This window comes from Siphateles boraxobius, unplaced genomic scaffold (assembly GCF_051911475.1).
Source record: "Siphateles boraxobius isolate OS27281-9 unplaced genomic scaffold, OSU_SipBor_1 45, whole genome shotgun sequence".
NCBI classification, from domain to species: domain Eukaryota; kingdom Metazoa; phylum Chordata; class Actinopteri; order Cypriniformes; family Leuciscidae; genus Siphateles; species Siphateles boraxobius.
The window spans coordinates 158,566-182,500 of record NW_027509086.1 but is presented as its reverse complement, the minus strand read 5'-3'; the positions used below and the strand labels follow the sequence as shown (position 1 = coordinate 182,500).

Sequence of the window (23,935 nt, the reverse complement as noted above, 5' to 3'; positions counted from 1 at the left end):
AGAAGCTCTCCAGATCTGCAGATTCCCAGATCTATGTTCACGCTTCTCCTCTTCAGTTCAGCGCTCCTCTTCTATAGGGTTCAGGTCAGGGGACTCATTTTGTGCTCAGTTACACATTTGTGTGTTGATTTTGATGTTTGTTATGGATCGTTGTCCTGATGGAAGATCCATCCACGGCCCATTATAAGATTTCTAGCAGAGGCAGTCAGGTTTTGATTTTTTATCTGTTAGATTCCATAATACCATGTATCTGAACAAGAAGTCCAGGACCTCCAGCAAAAAAATAGGCCCACAACATTAAAGATCCAGCAGTGTATTTAACTGTAGGCATGGGGTGCTTTATGTCCCTGTGTGCACCAAACACATCTGGTGGATTTGCTGCCCTTTTTAGTTTCATCTGACCACAGAATCCAGTCCCTTCTGAAGATCCAGTCGTGTCTGACAACTGAATATACTGGAGTTTGTTTCTGGAGGAGCGAGGAGGATTTTTCTGCAAACCCTCCCAAACAACATGTGGTGATGTAGGGGTTGTTTGATATATTTTTTAGGCTGTCTGACCCCAAGACTCAACTAATCTCTGCAATTCTCCATCTGTGCTCCTTGAAGAGTCTTTGGCCACTCAAACTCTCCTCCTCACTGTGCATTAAGACGATATAGACACACGTCCTCTTCCTGGCAGATTCACAACATCTTTAGTTGATCTGTACTTCTTAATTATTGCCCTGATGGTCAAAATGGGGACTTTCAATTCTTTAGCTATTTTCTTACAGACACTTTCTATTTTGTGATGCTCAACAATCAGAACTATATTCTTTGGTTTTACTCATTGTGATGGATGAATAACGGTATTTGGCCTTTGTGTTTCCTCATATTTAAACTCCTGTGAAACATGAGAAGTCATAGCTGGACAAGTTCATGTGCCTAGTCACCCTGGTGTGCTAACAAAAACTACATATTAATGGGAATATACTTCAGAGATATTTTACTCTAGGGTAAATTCTAGGGTTGCCAATAATTGTGGCCAAAATGTTTTGGAGAAAAACATTTATTTCATTATGTGAACATGAGTAATATAGTGTGTTCAGTGTAGGTGGTGAAGTGTGTCTCGCTGTAGCCTGCATTAGCATTAGCATTAGCTGAACATGAGTAATATAGTGTGTTCAGTGTAGGTGGTGAAGTGTGTCTCGCTGTAGCCTGCAAGCATTAGCATTAGCATTAGCTGAACATGAGTTATATAGTGTGTTCAGTGTAGGTGGTGAAGTGTGTCTCGCTGTAGCCTGCATTAGCATTAGCATTAGCTGAACATGAGTAATATAGTGTGTTCAGTGTAGGTGGTGAAGTGTGTCTCGCTGTAGCCTGCATTAGCATTAGCATTAGCTGAACATGAGTTATATAGTGTGTTCAGTGTAGGTGGTGAAGTGTGTCTCGCTGTAGCCTGCATTAGCATTAGCATTAGCTGAACATGAGTTATATAGTGTGTTCAGTGTAAGTGGTGAAGTGTGTCTCGCTGTAGCCTGCATTAGCATTAGCATTAGCTGAACATGAGTTATATAGTGTGTTCAGTGTAAGTGGTGAAGTGTGTCTCGCTGTAGCCTGCATTAGCATTAGCATTAGCTGAACATGAGTTATATAGTGTGTTCAGTGTAAGTGGTGAAGTGTGTCTCGCTGTAGCCTGCAAGCATTAGCATTAGCATTAGCTGAACATGAGTTATATAGTGTGTTCAGTGTAAGTGGTGAAGTGTGTCTCGCTGTAGCCTGCATTAGCATTAGCTGAACATGAGTTATATAGTGTGTTCAGTGTAAGTGGTGAAGTGTGTCTCGCTGTAGCCTGCAAGCATTAGCATTAGCATTAGCTGAACATGAGTTATATAGTGTGTTCAGTGTAAGTGGTGAAGTGTGTCTCGCTGTAGCCTGCATTAGCATTAGCTGAACATGAGGTATATAGTGTGTTCAGTGTAAGTGGTGAAGTGTGTCTCGCTGTAGCCTGCAAGCATTAGCATTAGCATTAGCTGAACATGAGTTATATAGTGTGTTCAGTGTAAGTGGTGAAGTGTGTCTCGCTGTAGCCTGCATTAGCATTAGCTGAACATGAGGTATATAGTGTGTTCAGTGTAAGTGGTGAAGTGTGTCTCGCTGTAGCCTGCATTAGCATTAGCTGAACATGAGTTATATAGTGTGTTCAGTGTAAGTGGTGAAGTGTGTCTCGCTGTAGCCTGCATTAGCATTAGCATTAGCTGAACATGAGTAATATAGTGTGTTCAGTGTAGGTGGTGAAGTGTGTCTCGCTGTAGCCTGCAAGCATTAGCATTAGCATTAGCTGAACATGAGTTATATAGTGTGTTCAGTGTAGGTGGTGAAGTGTGTCTCGCTGTAGCCTGCAAGCATTAGCATTAGCATTAGCTGAACATGAGTTATATAGTGTGTTCAGTGTAAGTGGTGAAGTGTGTTTCGCTGTAGCCTGCATTAGCATTAGCATTAGCTGAACATGAGTTATATAGTGTGTTCAGTGTAGGTGGTGAAGTGTGTCTCGCTGTAGCCTGCATTAGCATTAGCATTAGCTGAACATGAGTTATATAGTGTGTTCAGTGTAAGTGGTGAAGTGTGTCTCGCTGTAGCCTGCATTAGCATTAGCATTAGCTGAACATGAGTTATATAGTGTGTTCAGTGTAAGTGGTGAAGTGTGTCTCGCTGTAGCCTGCATTAGCATTAGCTGAACATGAGTTATATAGTGTGTTCAGTGTAAGTGGTGAAGTGTGTCTCGCTGTAGCCTGCATTAGCATTAGCATTAGCTGAACATGAGTAATATAGTGTGTTCAGTGTAGGTGGTGAAGTGTGTCTCGCTGTAGCCTGCAAGCATTAGCATTAGCATTAGCTGAACATGAGTTATATAGTGTGTTCAGTGTAGGTGGTGAAGTGTGTCTCGCTGTAGCCTGCAAGCATTAGCATTAGCATTAGCTGAACATGAGTTATATAGTGTGTTCAGTGTAAGTGGTGAAGTGTGTCTCGCTGTAGCCTGCATTAGCATTAGCACTAGCTGAACATGAGTTATATAGTGTGTTCAGTGTAGGTGGTGAAGTGTGTCTCGCTGTAGCCTGCATTAGCATTAGCATTAGCTGAACATGAGTTATATAGTGTGTTCAGTGTAAGTGGTGAAGTGTGTCTCGCTGTAGCCTGCATTAGCATTAGCATTAGCTGAACATGAGTTATATAGTGTGTTCAGTGTAAGTGGTGAAGTGTGTCTCGCTGTAGCCTGCATTAGCATTAGCTGAACATGAGTTATATAGTGTGTTCAGTGTAAGTGGTGAAGTGTGTCTCGCTGTAGCCTGCATTAGCATTAGCTGAACATTTGTTATATAGTGTGTTCAGTGTAAGTGGTGAAGTGTGTCTCGCTGTAGCCTGCATTAGCATTAGCATTAGCTGAACATGAGTTATATAGTGTGTTCAGTGTAAGTGGTGAAGTGTGTCTCGCTGTAGCCTGCATTAGCATTAGCATTAGCTGAACATGAGTTATATAGTGTGTTCAGTGTAAGTGGTGAAGTGTGTCTCGCTGTAGCCTGCATTAGCATTAGCATTAGCTGAACATGAGTTATATAGTGTGTTCAGTGTAAGTGGTGAAGTGTGTCTCGCTGTAGCCTGCAAGCATTAGCATTAGCATTAGCTGAACATGAGTTATATAGTGTGTTCAGTGTAAGTGGTGAAGTGTGTCTCGCTGTAGCCTGCAAGCATTAGCATTAGCATTAGCTGAACATGAGTTATATAGTGTGTTCAGTGTAAGTGGTGAAGTGTGTCTCGCTGTAGCCTGCATTAGCATTAGCTGAACATGAGTTATATAGTGTGTTCAGTGTAAGTGGTGAAGTGTGTCTCGCTGTAGCCTGCAAGCATTAGCATTAGCATTAGCTGAACATGAGTTATATAGTGTGTTCAGTGTAAGTGGTGAAGTGTGTCTCGCTGTAGCCTGCATTAGCATTAGCTGAACATGAGGTATATAGTGTGTTCAGTGTAAGTGGTGAAGTGTGTCTCGCTGTAGCCTGCAAGCATTAGCATTAGCATTAGCTGAACATGAGTTATATAGTGTGTTCAGTGTAAGTGGTGAAGTGTGTCTCGCTGTAGCCTGCATTAGCATTAGCTGAACATGAGTTATATAGTGTGTTCAGTGTAAGTGGTGAAGTGTGTCTCGCTGTAGCCTGCATTAGCATTAGCTGAACATGAGGTATATAGTGTGTTCAGTGTAAGTGGTGAAGTGTGTCTCGCTGTAGCCTGCAAGCATTAGCATTAGCATTAGCTGAACATGAGTTATATAGTGTGTTCAGTGTAAGTGGTGAAGTGTGTCTCGCTGTAGCCTGCATTAGCATTAGCTGAACATGAGTAATATAGTGTGTTCAGTGTAAGTGGTGAAGTGTGTCTCGCTGTAGCCTGCATTAGCATTAGCATTAGCTGAACATGAGTTATATAGTGTGTTCAGTGTAAGTGGTGAAGTGTGTCTCGCTGTAGCCTGCATTAGCATTAGCATTAGCTGAACATGAGTTATATAGTGTGTTCAGTGTAAGTGGTGAAGTGTGTCTCGCTGTAGCCTGCAAGCATTAGCATTAGCATTAGCTGAACATGAGTTATATAGTGTGTTCAGTGTAAGTGGTGAAGTGTGTCTCGCTGTAGCCTGCAAGCATTAGCATTAGCATTAGCTGAACATGAGTTATATAGTGTGTTCAGTGTAAGTGGTGAAGTGTGTCTCGCTGTAGCCTGCATTAGCATTAGCTGAACATGAGTTATATAGTGTGTTCAGTGTAAGTGGTGAAGTGTGTCTCGCTGTAGCCTGCAAGCATTAGCATTAGCATTAGCTGAACATGAGTTATATAGTGTGTTCAGTGTAAGTGGTGAAGTGTGTCTCGCTGTAGCCTGCATTAGCATTAGCTGAACATGAGGTATATAGTGTGTTCAGTGTAAGTGGTGAAGTGTGTCTCGCTGTAGCCTGCAAGCATTAGCATTAGCATTAGCTGAACATGAGTTATATAGTGTGTTCAGTGTAAGTGGTGAAGTGTGTCTCGCTGTAGCCTGCATTAGCATTAGCTGAACATGAGTTATATAGTGTGTTCAGTGTAAGTGGTGAAGTGTGTCTCGCTGTAGCCTGCATTAGCATTAGCATTAGCTGAACATGAGTAATATAGTGTGTTCAGTGTAGGTGGTGAAGTGTGTCTCGCTGTAGCCTGCAAGCATTAGCATTAGCATTAGCTGAACATGAGTTATATAGTGTGTTCAGTGTAGGTGGTGAAGTGTGTCTCGCTGTAGCCTGCAAGCATTAGCATTAGCATTAGCTGAACATGAGTTATATAGTGTGTTCAGTGTAAGTGGTGAAGTGTGTCTCGCTGTAGCCTGCATTAGCATTAGCATTAGCTGAACATGAGTAATATAGTGTGTTCAGTGTAAGTGGTGAAGTGTGTCTCGCTGTAGCCTGCATTAGCATTAGCATTAGCTGAACATGAGTAATATAGTGTGTTCAGTGTAAGTGGTGAAGTGTGTCTCGCTGTAGCCTGCATTAGCATTAGCTGAACATGAGGTATATAGTGTGTTCAGTGTAAGTGGTGAAGTGTGTCTCGCTGTAGCCTGCAAGCATTAGCATTAGCATTAGCTGAACATGAGTTATATAGTGTGTTCAGTGTAAGTGGTGAAGTGTGTCTCGCTGTAGCCTGCATTAGCATTAGCTGAACATGAGTTATATAGTGTGTTCAGTGTAAGTGGTGAAGTGTGTCTCGCTGTAGCCTGCATTAGCATTAGCATTAGCTGAACATGAGTAATATAGTGTGTTCAGTGTAGGTGGTGAAGTGTGTCTCGCTGTAGCCTGCAAGCATTAGCATTAGCATTAGCTGAACATGAGTTATATAGTGTGTTCAGTGTAGGTGGTGAAGTGTGTCTCGCTGTAGCCTGCAAGCATTAGCATTAGCATTAGCTGAACATGAGTTATATAGTGTGTTCAGTGTAAGTGGTGAAGTGTGTCTCGCTGTAGCCTGCATTAGCATTAGCATTAGCTGAACATGAGTAATATAGTTTGTTCAGTGTAAGTGGTGAAGTGTGTCTCGCTGTAGCCTGCATTAGCATTAGCATTAGCTGAACATGAGTAATATAGTGTGTTCAGTGTAGGTGGTGAAGTGTGTCTCGCTGTAGCCTGCATTAGCATTAGCATATAGAGTTATATGTGTTTGTACCGAGAGTTGGTCGAGCTGAGACGAGACGACAGCCGTCACACTGAGCTCTTCTTCTGTCTCGGCCCTCGGCACGATATCTGCACAAACATCACACACAAACACACTCTCAGATCTAGGAGACGCACTTTCTGTAATATACTTTTTTTAATGTAAATTCATTTTTTATCAACTGAGATGTGCTCCAACTTATATTCCAATCTGACTTAATGTAATGCAATTAACGGTGTGGTGCGACTTATATTCAGCTGTGACTTAATTCCTTAAACTGTCAATCTAGACTCGATTGTGATTGTTAGGTTATGATAATATTGCTGATCTTCTCTTTTCCTCCTGACCACTCGGCCACAGTTACATTAGCAGTAAAGATGCATGGATTCAAAGGTGGAAAACATTACTACATGTTGCTTAAGTATTAGGTTAAACATATATAAAGAAGGTAAAATGCTGCCCACAGGCTCTCCTTCGATCAGGCATTGAGTTATCGATCTGAGCTTTATGTGTCTGATAACCCTGTGTGTGGATCGTACACTACCTTGTGTTTTGGTGGCCTCGCGGATGAGCTTCTGCAGCCTCTTCATCTCGGTGTCCAGCTCCTCGTAGTTGGCCTCTCGGGCCTCCACTTTAGGTGCGGTGAAGAAGGACGGGTCGGTTCCCATGTATGAGCAGTGGAGACGTCCATCAGAGCTCAGCGTCACCACCACACCCTTCAGCTCCCTCACACACACACACACACACACACACACATGTAACCACAGCAATACAGATAGCAGCTAACATCTACATGCTGTTTTCACTCCTGTGCTGTCGCAAATTCATTTTTAAATGCACAAATGTTCCATGTAGTCTCTATTTTAATATGAGCCTGTGAAAACTGGTATGCATGTCAGAAACATGTGGTTTAAAATGGTTTTAAATAAAATACAGTGCGTCACAAAGACAGATTGGTGGTGATCAAACACAATGCCAAACTAATAATCCGTTCTGAATAGCTTTGCCTATCCACTTTTTGACGTAAAATAAATAAAAAGTTTGTTTACATAATATATGTGTGTGTACTGTGTATAATTATTTTGTATATATAAATACACACACATGCATGTATATATTTGAGAAAATATATTTATATATAAAAAATGTATATATTTATATATAATATAAATTATATATAAATATATATACAGTATATACATGCAAATATTTCTTAAATATATACATACATGTGTGTATTTATGTACAAAATAATTATACACACTACACACACATATATTACGTAAACACAAACTTTTATTTTAGATGCTTTTTTTCACAACCCTATTACTTTCAGTAAACCATGAATCAACCCTAAATCTCAAGTCTTTTCACAGCAATATTATTGATATGTTAAATATTCCTGTAGCATATAATAATCTATATTATGTAACACACAAGTACGTTGCATGAATTAAAAATCTTCCCAGACTAGAAGTCTAATAGATTAATCTCAAAGTGCTTTCTGTCATTTTGACAGATCACATTGTACTATGGATGTAACAATATTTCGTATATATATTTTGATGCATCAAAAATGCTTCAATATGTATCGTGGATAGTGACTATATGTATTGTGTATCTTCCAAAATAGTTTTCGTGTCAGTACTACATTAAGGTGTGTGTGTGCAGGAGATGTGAAGCGAGACACTCATTTAAGAGGTGCTGAGAGATGCTCTTCTAATGTGAGGCCAGCAGGAGAGAGACTGTGACCCGTGTGGGACGGACACACACACACACACACACACACACTCGTATCTGTTACCAGTCGCATGAGAACCACTCTGAGCAAACAGTCCCACACACACTGAACGCTTCAGAGACACAGAGCTGTTCTCTTGTTTTTTACATGTTCATACATGATTTGAAGGTTTGCTTCCTTTAAAACTTCTTTAGTATTCATTGATTAGTATCAGCATCTATTATCTCTTCATATATTCCAGCGCTCCATTGTGGACAACAAAACAAGCCAGTATCAATATCCGTAAGCTGTTCAACACGCACCATCACAGAATGAAACAGTGACAAACGTCATCAACTTAAGTGAATAAAAAGGTAATGATCTTATTTAGATATATGTGTTATGGCTATTTGAACGTTTCAGTGTGACACCGAGTTACAAGATGACATCATTACGCGACACCCATAGACTGTAAAACAATATGTTCGTAGTGTGCGTGACGTCACCCGTAGTGTTTCTGAAGAGCGTTTCTGAAGCCCAAAGGGGGCGGAGCCGGCCGTCGCCATCTTGGCAGCGTCACTCCCAGATAACATGTGCAGCGAGGCAAATTAGCTGAGGCAACGTGATGCTAACACACAGCAGACAAACGGCTAGTAGTGACATGTATGAGTTATAGGAAAAAATTTACCCCCCATCACAGTTTTCATGAAGAGCAAAATTAGCTATATAGACCAAAACCACTTTTAACACCAGGCTGTAAACGTGTTTTCTTCTGCTGTAAAGTTGGGCATTTTAACATGCGGGTCTATGGGATTGAGTCTCTTCTGCAGCCAGTCTCTAGTGGCCAGTGGAGGAACTGCAGTTTAAGTCACTTCAGTGGCGACACAATAAGAAACGCCAGCAATAAGACCGTCCCATTGAGCAACGCTCGCTGACGGTGATGACTGTCAGGTGTTTCTATGAAGAATGCAGGTTAAAGGTGGTGTAAGTCATTTTTGAAATATGATGTTTGGAAGTTAGTCGGACCGACACAACAACAAACGTGTAGCCAATCAGCATTAGGGGGCGTATGAGGAGGAGGAGAGAGAACGAGCAAGAGGGAGATTTGAAGAAAGACTGCAGAAATGGAGATGAGACACAATAGAAAAAAAGCTCATAAGAATATCACTGGAGAATAAAGGGTTATGTCTGGGCAAGAGCTTTAGGCTTTAGTTAATATTAGAAACGCTGTCTAGCACTGGAGAGAGCGGAAAGGCCTGAAAACACACGCGGATGTTGCTTTGATTCGCTCCACACGTGAGTAACACTGAGTAACACTGAGCAACACTGAGAAACACTGAGCAACACTGAGGAACACTGAGTAACACTGAGCAACACTGAGTAACACTGAGCAACACTGAGGAACACGGAGGAACACTGAGGAACACTGAGGAACACTGAGAAACACTGAGCAACACTGAGTAACACTGAGGAACACTGAGAAACACTGAGCAACACTGAGGAACACATGAGGAACACTGAGGAACACTGAGGAACACGGAGGAACACTGAGGAACACGGAGGAACACTGAGGAACACTGAGGAACACTGAGCAACACTGAGGAACACGGAGGAACACTGAGTAACACTGAGGAACACTGAGAAACACTGAGCAACACTGAGTAACACTGAGGAACACTGAGAAACACTGAGCAACACTGAGGAACACTGAGTAACACTGAGGAACACTGAGTAACACTGAGGAACACTGAGAAACACTGAGCAACACTGAGGAACACTGAGTAACACTGAGCAACACTGAGGAACACTGAGAAACACTGAGCAACACTGAGGAACACGGAGGAACACTGAGTAACACTGAGGAACACTGAGAAACACTGAGCAACACTGAGGAACACTGAGAAACACTGAGCAACACTGAGGAACACGGAGGAACACTGAGTAACACTGAGGAACACTGAGAAACACTGAGCAACACTGAGTAACACTGAGGAACACTGAGAAACACTGAGCAACACTGAGGAACACATGAGGAACACTGAGAAACACTGAGCAACACTGAGGAACACTGAGTAACACTGAGGAACACTGAGTAACACTGAGGAACACTGAGAAACACTGAGCAACACTGAGAAACACTGAGCAACACTGAGTAACACTGAGGAACACTGAGAAACACTGAGCAACACTGAGGAACACTGAGTAACACTGAGGAACACTGAGTAACACTGAGGAACACTGAGAAACACTGAGCAACACTGAGAAACACTGAGTAACACTGAGGAACACTGAGAAACACTGAGGAACACTGAGGAACACTGAGGAACACGGAGGAACACTGAGGAACACGGAGGAACACTGAGTAACACTGAGGAACACTGAGGAACACGGAGGAACACTGAGTAACACTGAGGAACACTGAGGAACACGGAGGAACACTGAGTAACACTGAGGAACACTGAGGAACACTGAGTAACACTGAGCAACACTGAGTAACACTGAGCAACACTGAGGAACACGGAGGAACACTGAGGAACACGGAGGAACACTGAGGAACACTGAGGAACACTGAGAAACACTGAGCAACACTGAGGAACACGGAGGAACACTGAGTAACACTGAGGAACACTGAGAAACACTGAGCAACACTGAGCAACACTGAGGAACACTGAGAAACACTGAGCAACACTGAGGAACACATGAGGAACACTGAGAAACACTGAGCAACACTGAGGAACACTGAGTAACACTGAGGAACACTGAGTAACACTGAGGAACACTGAGAAACACTGAGCAACACTGAGAAACACTGAGCAACACTGAGTAACACTGAGGAACACTGAGAAACACTGAGCAACACTGAGGAACACTGAGTAACACTGAGGAACACTGAGTAACACTGAGGAACACTGAGAAACACTGAGCAACACTGAGAAACACTGAGTAACACTGAGGAACACTGAGAAACACTGAGGAACACTGAGGAACACTGAGGAACACGGAGGAACACTGAGTAACACTGAGGAACACGGAGGAACACGGAGGAACACTGAGCAACACTGAGGAACACTGAGAAACACTGAGTAACACTGAGGAACACATGAGGAACACTGAGCAACACTGAGGAACACGGAGGAACACTGAGTAACACTGAGGAACACATGAGGAACACATGAGGAACACATGAGCAACTCTGAGGAACACGGAGGAACACTGAGAAACACTGAGTAACACTGAGGAACACATGAGGAACACTGAGCAACACTGAGGAACACGGAGGAACACTGAGTAACACTGAGTAACACTGAGGAACACTGAGCAACACTGAGGAACACTGAGAAACACTGAGTAACACTGAGGAACACATGAGGAACACTGAGCAACACTGAGGAACACGGAGGAACACTGAGTAACACTGAGGAACACATGAGGAACACATAAGCAACTCTGAGGAACACGGAGGAACACTGAGAAACACTGAGTAACACTGAGGAACACATGAGGAACACTGAGCAACACTGAGGAACACGGAGGAACACTGAGTAACACTGAGGAACACTGAGCAACACTGAGGAACACTGAGAAACACTGAGTAACACTGAGGAACACATGAGGAACACATGAGCAACTCTGAGGAACACGGAGGAACACTGAGAAACACTGAGTAACACTGAGGAACACATGAGCAACTCTGAGGAACACGGAGGAACACTGAGAAACACTGAGTAACATTGAGGAACACATGAGCAACTCTGAGGAACACGGAGGAACACTGAGAAACACTGAGTAACACTGAGGAACACATGAGGAACACTGAGCAACACTGAGGAACACGGAGGAACACTGAGTAACACTGAGGAACACTGAGGAACACTGAGCAACACTGAGGAACACTGAGAAACACTGAGTAACACTGAGGAACACATGAGGAACACATGAGCAACTCTGAGGAACACGGAGGAACACTGAGGAACACTGAGCAACACTGAGGAACACTGAGAAACACTGAGTAACACTGAGGAACACTGAGAAACACTGAGTAACACGGAGTAACACTGAGCAACACTGAGGAACACGGAGGAACACTGAGTAACACTGAGCAACACTGAGGAACACGGAGGAACACTGAGTAACACTGAGGAACACTGAGGAACACTGAGTAACACTGAGGAACACTGGATAACACTTGAGTAACACTGAGTAACACTGAGAAACACTGAGTAACACTGAGTAACACTGAGCAACACTGAGGAACACTGAGGAACACCAAGCAACACTGAGGAACACTGAGTAACACTGAGGAACACTGGATAACACTTGAGTAACACTGAGGAACACTGAGCAACACTGAGGAACACGGAGGAACACTGAGGAACACATGAGCAACACTGAGGAACACTGGATAACACTTGAGTAACACTGAGTAACACTGAGAAACACTGAGGAACACATGAACAACACTGAGGAACACGGAGGAACACTGAGTAACACTGAGCAACACTGAGGAACACTGAGGAACACGGAGGAACACTGAGGAACACGGAGGAACACTGAGGAACACAGAGGAACACGGAGGAACACTGAGTAACACTGAGGAACACATGAACAACACATGAACAACACGGAGGAACACGGAGGAACACTGAGTAACACTGAGCAACACTGAGGAACACTGAGGAACACTGAGGAACACGGAGGAACACTGAGGAACACATGAGCAACACTGAGGAACAAGGAGGAACACGGAGGAACACTGAGTAACACTGAGCAACACTGAGTAACACTGAGGAACACGGAGGAACACTGAGGAACACGGAGGAACACGGAGGAACACTGAGGAACACGGAGGAACACTGAGTAACACTGAGGAACACGGAGGAACACGGAGGAACACTGAGTAACACTGAGCAACACTGAGGAACACTGAGGAACACTGAGTAACACTGAGTAACACTGAGGAACACGGAGGAACACTGAGGAACACATGAGCAACACTGAGGAACACGGAGGAACACTGAGTAACACTGAGCAACACTGAGGAACACTGAGGAACACTGAGTAACACTGAGTAACACTGAGGAACATTGGATAACACTTGAGTAACACTGAGTAACACTGAGAAACACTGAGAAACACTGAGGAACACTGAGCAACACTGAGGAACACGGAGGAACACTGAGGAACACATGAGGAACACTGAGCAACACTGAGTAACACTGAGCAACACTGAGCAACACTGAGGAACACGGAGGAACACTGAGGAACACATGAGGAACCCGTGAGTAACACTGAGTAACACTGAGCAACACTGAGCAACACTGAGGAACACTGAGAAACACTGAGGAACACGGACGAACACGGACGAACACTGAGTAACACTGAGTAACACTGAGCAACACTGAGGAACACTGAGGAACACTGAGGAACACATGAGGAACACTGAGCAACACTGAGGAACACGGACGAACACTGAGTAACACTGAGCAACACTGAGGAACACGTGAGTAACACTGAGTAACACTGAGGAACACTGAGAAACACTGAGGAACACTGAGGAACACGGACGAACACTGAGTAACACTGAGCAACACTGAGGAACACGGACGAACGCTGAGTAACACTGAGCAACACTGAGGAACACGTGAGTAACAATGAGGAACACGGACGAACACTGAGGAACACTGAGGAACACATGAGGAACACGTGAGTAACACTGAGTAACACTGATGAACACGTGAGTAACACTGAGTAACACTGAGGAACACTGAGAAACACTGAGGAACACTGAGGAACACGGACGAACACTGAGTAACACTGAGCAACACTGAGGAACACGGACGAACGCTGAGTAACACTGAGCAACACTGAGGAACACGTGAGTAACAATGAGGAACACGGACGAACACTGAGGAACACTGAGCAACACTGAGGAACACGGACGAAGGCTGAGTAACACTGAGCAACACTGAGGAACACGTGAGTAACACTGAGTAACACTGAGCAACACTGAGCAACACTGAGCAACACTGAGGAACACTGAGCAACACTGAGGAACACGGACGAACACTGAGTAACACTGAGCAACACTGAGGAACACGGACGAACACTGAGTAACACTGAGCAACACTGAGGAACACGTGAGTAACACTGAGCAACACTGAGGAACACGGACGAACACTGAGGAACACTGAGGAACACATGAGGAACACTGAGCAACACTGAGGAACACGGACGAACACTGAGTAACATTGAGCAACACTGAGGAACACGTGAGTAACACTGAGTAACACTGAGCAACACTGAGCAACACTGAGGAACACTGAGGAACACTGAGCAACACTGAGGAACACGGACGAACACTGAGTAACACTGAGCAACACTGAGGAACACGTGAGTAACACTGAGTAACACTGAGCAACACTGAGCAACACTGAGGAACACTGAGAAACACTGAGCAACACTGAGGAACACTGAGGAACACTGAGGAACACATGAGGAACACTGAGCAACACTGAGGAACACGGAGGAACACGGAGAAACACTGAGGAACACTGAGCAACACTGAGGAACACAGACGAACACTGAGCAACACTGAGGATGACTGAGGAACACTGAGCAACACTGAGGAACACGGACGAACACTGAGTAACACTGAGCAACACTGAGGAACACGGAGGAACACTGAGGAACACTGAGGAACACTGAGGAACACTGAGGAACACGGAGGAACACGGAGGAACACTGAGGAACACTGAGCAACACTGAGGAACACGTGAGTAACACTGAGTAACACTGAGCAACACTGAGAAACACTGATGAACACTGAGGAACACTGAGGAACACGGACGAACACGGAGGAACACTGAGGAACACTGAGCAACACTGAGCAACACTGAGCAACACTGAGCAACACTGAGGAACACGGACGAACACTGAGTAACACTGAGCAACACTGAGCAACACTGAGGAACACTGAGCAACACGGAGGAACACGGAGGAACAGTGAGGAACACTGAGCAACACTGAGGAACACGGAGGAACACGGAGGAACACTGAGGAACACTGAGCAACACTGAGGAACACGTGAGTAACACTGAGTAACACTGAGCAACACTGAGCAACACTGAAAAACACTGAGGAACACATGAGGAACACTGAGGAACACATGAGGAACACTGAGGAACACTGAGGAACACTGAGCAACACTGAGGAACACGTGAGTAACACTGAGTAACACTGAGCAACACTGAGCAACACTGAGAAACACTGAGGAACACTGAGGAACACGGACGAACACTGAGTAACACATGAGGAACACTGAGGAACATGTGAGTAATACTGAGGAACACTGAGCAACACTGAGGAACACTGAGCAACACTGAGGAACACGTGAGTAATACTGAGTAACACGTGAGTAATACTGAGTAACACGTGAGCAACACTGAGTAACACTGAGCAACACTGAGTAACACGTGAGCAACACTGAGGAACACAGAGGAACATGTGAGGAACACTGAGGAACACTTGAGGAACACTGAGCAACACCTGAGGAACACTGAGCAACACTCAGGAACACTGAGAAACACTGAGGAACACTGAGGAACACGGACGAACACTGAGTAACACTGAGGAACACTGAGGAACACTGAGGAACACATGAGGAACACATGAGGAACACTGAGAAACACTGAGGAACACTGAGGAACACGGACGAACACTGAGTAACACTGAGCAACACTGAGGAACACGGAGGAACACTGAGGAACACTGAGGAACACTGAGGAACACTGAGCAACACTGAGTAACACGTGAGCAACACTGAGGAACACAGAGGAACATGTGAGGAACACTGAGGAACACTTGAGGAACACTGAGCAACACCTGAGGAACACTGAGCAACACTCAGGAACACTGAGAAACACTGAGGAACACTGAGGAACACGGACGAACACTGAGTAACACTGAGGAACACTGAGGAACACTGAGGAACACTGAGGAACACATGAGGAACACATGAGGAACACTGAGAAACACTGAGGAACACTGAGGAACACGGACGAACACTGAGTAACACTGAGCAACACTGAGGAACACGGAGGAACACTGAGGAACACTGAGGAACACTGAGGAACACTGAGGAACACGGAGGAACACGGAGGAACACTGAGGAACACTGAGCAACACTGAGGAACACGTGAGTAACACTGAGTAACACTGAGCAACACTGAGAAACACTGATGAACACTGAGGAACACTGAGGAACACGGACGAACACGGAGGAACACTGAGGAACACTGAGCAACACTGAGCAACACTGAGCAACACTGAGCAACACTGAGGAACACGGACGAACACTGAGTAACACTGAGCAACACTGAGCAACACTGAGGAACACTGAGCAACACGGAGGAACACGGAGGAACAGTGAGGAACACTGAGCAACACTGAGGAACACGGAGGAACACGGAGGAACACTGAGGAACACTGAGCAACACTGAGGAACACGTGAGTAACACTGAGTAACACTGAGCAACACTGAGCAACACTGAAAAACACTGAGGAACACATGAGGAACACTGAGGAACACATGAGGAACACTGAGGAACACTGAGGAACACTGAGCAACACTGAGGAACACGTGAGTAACACTGAGTAACACTGAGCAACACTGAGCAACACTGAGAAACACTGAGGAACACTGAGGAACACGGACGAACACTGAGTAACACATGAGGAACACTGAGGAACATGTGAGTAATACTGAGGAACACTGAGCAACACTGAGGAACACTGAGCAACACTGAGGAACACGTGAGTAATACTGAGTAACACGTGAGTAATACTGAGTAACACGTGAGCAACACTGAGTAACACTGAGCAACACTGAGTAACACGTGAGCAACACTGAGGAACACAGAGGAACATGTGAGGAACACTGAGGAACACTTGAGGAACACTGAGCAACACCTGAGGAACACTGAGCAACACTCAGGAACACTGAGAAACACTGAGGAACACTGAGGAACACGGACGAACACTGAGTAACACTGAGGAACACTGAGGAACACTGAGGAACACATGAGGAACACATGAGGAACACTGAGGAACACTGAGGAACACTGAGGAACACTGAGGAACACTGAGGAACACTGAGGAACACGGAGGAACACGGAGGAACACTGAGGAACACTGAGCAACACTGAGGAACACTGAGGAACACGGACGAACACGGACGAACACTGAGTAACACTGAGCAACACTGAGCAACACTGAGGAACACTGAGCAACACTGAGGAACACGGACGAACACGTAGTAACACTGAGCAACACTGAGGAACACGGAGGAACACTGAGGAACACTGAGGAACACTGAGGAACACGGAGGAACACTGAGGAACACTGAGCAACACTGAGGAACACGTGAGTAACACTGAGGAACACGGAGGAACACTGAGCAACACTGAGAAACACTGAGGAACACTGAGAAACACTGAGGAACAGTGAGGAACACGGACAAACTCTGAGTAACACTGAGCAACACTGAGCAAGACTGAGGAACACTGAGGAACACATGAGGAACACTGAGCAACACTGAGGAACACGGAGGAACACGGAGGAACACTGAGGAACACTGAGCAACACTGAGGAACAGGGACGAACACTGAGTAACACTGAGCAACACTGAGGAACACTGAGGAACACGGAGGAACACGGAGGAACACTGAGGAACACTGAGGAACACTGAGCAACACTGAGGAACACGGAGGAACACGGAGGAACACTGAGGAACACTGAGCAACACTGAGGAACACGTGAGTAACACTGAGTAACACTGAGCAACACTGAGCAACACTGAGAAACACTGAGGAACACGGACGAACACTGAGTAACACATGAGGAACACTGAGGAACATGTGAGTAATACTGAGTAACACGTGAGTAATACTGAGTAACACGTGAGCAACACTGAGCAACACTGAGGAACACTGAGCAACACTGAGGAACACGTGAGTAATACTGAGTAACACGTGAGTAATACTGAGTAACACGTGAGCAACACTGAGCAACACTGAGCAACACTGAGGAACACTGAGCAACACTGAGGAACACTGAGTAACACGTGAGCAACACTGAGCAACACTGAGCAACACTGAGCAACACTGAGGAACACTGAGTAACACGTGAGCAACACTGAGGAACACAGAGGAACATGTGAGGAACACTGAGGAACACTTGAGGAACACTGAGCAACACCTGAGGAACACTGAGCAACACTGAGGAACACTGAGGAACATGTGCGGAACACTGAGGAACACCTGAGGAACACTAAGGAACACGTGAGGAACACTGAGGAACACCTGAGGAACACGTGAGTAACACTGAGTGACACTGAGGAACACTAAGGAACACGTGAGGAACACTGAGGAACACCTGAGGAACACTGAGCAACACTGAGGAACACTGAGCAACAACTGAGGAACACTGAGGAACACCTGAGGAACACGTGAGTAACACTGAGTGACACTGAGGAACACGTGAGGAACACTGAGGAACACTGAGCAACACCTGAGGAACACTGAGGAACACTGAGGAACACGTAAGGAACACGTGAGGAACACTGAGGAACACTGAGGAACACCTGAGGAACACCTGAGGAACACTAAGGAACACTGAGGAACACGTAAGGAACACGTGAGGAACACTGAGGAACACCTGAGGAACACCTGAGGAACACCTGAGGAACACTGAGGAACACGTGAGGAACACTAAGGAACACGTGAGGAACACTGAGGAACACCTGAGGAACACGTGAGGAACACTGAGGAACACTGAGGAACACTGAGGAACACCTGAGGAACACTGAGCAACACTGAGGAACACCTAAGGAACACGTGAGTAACACTGAGTGACACTGAGGAACACGTGAGGAACACTGAGGAACACGTGAGTAACACTGAGTAACACTGAGGAACACGTGAGGAACACTGAGGAACACTGAGGAACACCTGAGGAACACTGAGGAACACGTGAGTAACACTGAGTAACACTGAGGGACACGTGAGGAACACTGAGGAACACTGAGTGACACTGAGGAACACGTGAGGAACACTGAGGAACACGTGAGTAACACTGAGTGACACTGAGTGACACTGAGGAACACGTGAGGAACACTGAGGAACACGTGAGTAACACTGAGTAACACTGAGGAACACGTGAGGAACACTGAGGAACACTGAGGAATACCTGAGGAACACGTGAGTAACACTGAGTAACACTGAGGAACACGTGAGGAACACTGAGGAACACTGAGTAACACTGAGGAACACCTGAGGAACACTGAGGAACACTGAGGAACTGGTGATTAACCCTGAGGAACATGTGAGGAACACTGAGGAACTGGTGATTAACCCTGAGGAACATGTAAGGAACACTGAGGAAAATTTGAGTAACACTGAGGAACATATTAGGAAAACCTGAGGAACACGTGATTAACACTGAGGAACATATGAGGAACACTAAGGAACACTTGAGGAACACTTGAGCAACACTGAGTAACAATGAGGAACACGTGAAGAACACTGAGGAACATTTGCGCTCATCATCTGCGCTTTATTTTTCATGAAGCATTATTTTGTAGCGCTTCTGCTCTGATAAACAAACATAACTGAGGCTAGTTAGTGAGAGTCGCCTTGGGGAATGCTAGTGAATACGGAGTTTAGCGTAATTTTTAGTGCACTCGACTCGCTTGCAGGGGATCGGGGTTTGAGACCGACTCGGCTGTTAGGATTGGAGAGTGAGTTTTGGAGGCGGAGCAATGAAGAAGGGGTGTGTTTGTTTGGGTTGATTTTAAACATCAACATTGGCCAACAGCATATTTCAAAAAGGCTTACCCCACCTTTAATGAGATTAAGGCCAGATTAGCGGTCTCTTACGGGAAGTTGGCGACACGTACGGTCACCGGCACAGAGCACAGCTGAGCGGCCCACTTCAGCGTCGAGTCCTGGTACACCAGCAGCATGTTGTTATGGTTACACATCAGCACATTGGTGGATCCCTCACACACTGAGGACAGAAGAAGATGAATGAGTGTGTGAAGGACTACACACTGGGACTCATATGAACAGTCAATGATGAACTGCAGACCCTTACACACACCAGCAGACCTCCAGCTCTCACTATATCTCACACACACACACACACACACACACACACACACACACACACACACACACACACACACACACACACACACACACACACACACACACACACACACACACACACACACACACAGACACACACACACACACACACGTCTGCTTCTTCAGTGGTCAACACCCAAAATCATCTCTCTGTGTCAGTTCCCAGTTTAACAGGAGGACCATGAAAATAATTCTTAAAAAACAAACAAAGTGACATTTCAGAGAAAAAAATATGTAAATAAAAGCTTGTAGTGTAAAAAACTGCAAAAGTGTTCACACACTCCCCCACTACCTCACCCCAGTTCTGAAATGATGTATCTTTTTTTACACCACAGAGACCAGCTGTTTTAACAGGAGTGTGAAGAGTTTTATATCAGCTGCAATATAATAAGAGAATTGTTTTTAAAAATGAATGTAATGTTTCCGTGTGCTTTAGGAGTGTGAAGTGTGTGTCGCACCGGAAGCGTAGGGCAAGAAGCAGCTGGGGCTGAACTCCAGTTTCTTCATGAAGCGGATCTGCCCGTTATCCTTCAGGGAAAACAGATTCCTCTCGCCCAGCACGAAGATGGAGGACATCAGAGGAGAAGTGTTGGGGACACAGATATCCAGAGCCTCCTCTCCTAACACCAGTGTCCACTCGGCCTGGACACACACACACACACACACACACACACAGTCAGGTGCAGAAGCAGACACACACACACAAACACACACACACACACACACACACACAGTCAGGTGCAGAAGCAGACACACACACACAAACACACACACACACACACACACACACACACACACACACACACACAGAGTCAGGTACAGAAGCAGACACACACACACACACACAGTCAGGTGCAGAAGCAGACACACACACACAAACACACACACACACACACACACACACACACACACACAGTCAGGTGCAGAAGCAGACACACACACACAAACACACACACACACACACACACACACACACACACACACACACACACACACAGTCAGGTGCAGAAGCAGACACACACACACAAACACACACACACACACACACACACACACACACACACACACAGAGTCAGGTACAGAAGCAGACACACACACACACACACAGTCAGGTGCAGAAGCAGACACACACACACAAACACACACACACACACACACACACACACACACACACACACACACAGTCAGGTGCAGAAGCAGACACACACACACAAACACACAAACACACACACACACACACACACACACAAACACAGAGTCAGGTACAGAAGCAGACACACACACACACACACACACACACACACACACAGGTCTGGAAGCACACACACACACACACACACACACACACACACACACACACACACACACAGTCAGGTGCAGAAGCAGAAACACACACACACACACACACACATAGAGTCAGGTACAGAAGCAGACACACACACACACACAAAGACACAAATCAGGTACAGAAGCAGACACACACACACACACACACACACACAAACACACAGAGTCAGGAACAGAAGCAGACACACACACAGGTCCGGAAGCACACACACACACACACACTTAGTGTCAGGTACAGAAGCAGACACACACACACACACACACAAACACACAGAGTCAGGTACAGAAGCAGACACACACAAACACAGAGGTCCGGAAGCACACACACACACACACCGTGAGCCTCTTCCCGGAGCTCTTGTTCTGCTGATCCGGGTCCGGTCGAGTGTCAGCGTCTGTGGCCACAGCCAGAGTCTCATACCTGCATCACACACAGCAGAACACGTCACACACACCGATCCAACAAAACACAGAAGAGTCTGAGATTATACAGTGCTTCATTTATATATTCATTTAAAAGGGATAGTTCACCCAAAAATGAAAATTAGCCCATGATTTACTCTCCCTCAAGTCATCCTGAAGTCATCAGTGAATGACTCTTTCTGTTTATGATGGACAGATGCACTTTTATGATGGATGGATGCACTTTTATGATGGACAGATGCACTTTTATGATGGATGGATGCACTTTTATGATGGACAGATGCACTTTTATGATGGACAGATGCACTTTTATGATGGACAGATGCACTTTTATGATGGACAGATGCACTTTTATGATGGATAGATGCACTTTTATGATGAACAGATGCACTTTTATGATGGATAGATGCACTTTTATGATGGACAGATGCACTTTTATGATGGACAGATGCACTTTTATGATGGATAGATGCACTTTTATGATGGATAGATGCACTTTTATGATGGAGAGATGCACTTTTATGATGGATAGATGCACTTTTATGATGGACAGATGCACTTTTATGATGGACAGATGCACTTTTATGATGGACAGATGCACTTTTATGATGGATAGATGCACTTTTATGATGGACAGATGCACTTTTATGATGGATAGATGCACTTTTATGATGGACAGATGCACTTTTATGATGGATAGATGCACTTTTATGATGGACAGATGCACTTTTATGATGGACAGATGCACTTTTGATGATGGATAGATGCACTTTTATGATGAACAGATGCACTTTTATGATGGATAGATGCACTTTTATGATGGACAGATGCACTTTTATGATGGATAGATGCACTTTTATGATGGATAGATGCGCTTTTATGATGGATAGATGCACTTTTATGATGGATAGATGCACTTTTATGATGGACAGATGCACTTTTATGATGGATAGATGCACTTTTATGATGGAGAGATGCACTTTTATGATGGATAGATGCACTTTTATGATGGACAGATGCACTTTTATGATGGACAGATGCACTTTTATGATGGATAGATGCACTTTTATGATGGACAGATGCACTTTTATGATGGATAGATGCACTTTTATGATGGACAGATGCACTTTTATGATGGACAGATGCGCTTTTATGATGGACAGATGCACTTTTATGAGATGCACTTTTATGATGGATAGATGCGCTTTTATGATGGATAGATGCACTTTTATGATGGACAGATGCACTTTTATGATGGACAGATGCACCTTTTATGATGGATAGATGCACTTTTATGATGGATAGATGCACTTTTATGATGGATAGATGCACTTTTATGATGGACAGATGCACTTTTATGATGGATAGATGCACTTTTATGATGGATAGATGCACTTTTATGATGGATAGATGCACTTTTATGATGGATAGATGCACTTTTATGATGGACAGATGCACTTTTATGATGGATAGATGCACTTTTATGATGGACAGATGCACTTTTATGATGGACAGATGCACTTTTATGATGGATAGATGCACTTTTATGATGGACAGATGCACTTTTATGATGGACAGATGCACTTTTATGATGGATAGATGCACTTTTATGATGGATAGATGCACTTTTATGATGGACAGATGCACTTTTATGATGGACAGATGCACTTTTATGATGGACAGATGCATTTTTATGATGGACAGATGCACTTTTATGATGGACGGATGCAATTTTATGATGGAGAGATGCACTTTTATGATGGATAGATGCACTTTTATGATGGATAGATGCGCTTTTATGATGGACAGATGCAGTTTTATGATGGATAGATGCACTTTTATGATGGACAGATGCACTTTTATGATGGACAGATGCACTTTTATGATGGATAGATGCACTTTTATGATGGAGAGATGCACTTTTATGATGGATAGATGCACTTTTATGATGGACAGATGCACTTTTATGATGGACAGATGCACTTTTATGATGGATAGATGCACTTTTATGATGGACAGATGCACTTTTATGATGGATAGATGCACTTTTATGATGG

At 44.6% G+C, this 23,935-nt stretch overlaps 1 protein-coding gene across 2 annotated transcripts in view; it reads right to left on the bottom strand.

Moving 5' to 3' along the window:
- Positions 1-23,935, bottom strand: part of bbs9 (Bardet-Biedl syndrome 9) — a 225,146-nt gene that overhangs the window by 160,765 nt on the left and 40,446 nt on the right. For both annotated transcript variants that reach the window (XM_077200194.1, XM_077200195.1), the window contains 5 exons: positions 21,792-21,876; positions 20,567-20,750; positions 19,839-19,968; positions 6,730-6,911; positions 6,198-6,274 (listed from right to left, as the gene is read on the bottom strand). In XM_077200194.1, coding sequence (XP_077056309.1) covers positions 6,198-6,274; positions 6,730-6,911; positions 19,839-19,968; positions 20,567-20,750; positions 21,792-21,876 — 658 coding nt within the window. The remainder of the gene's footprint in view (positions 1-6,197; positions 6,275-6,729; positions 6,912-19,838; positions 19,969-20,566; positions 20,751-21,791; positions 21,877-23,935) is intronic.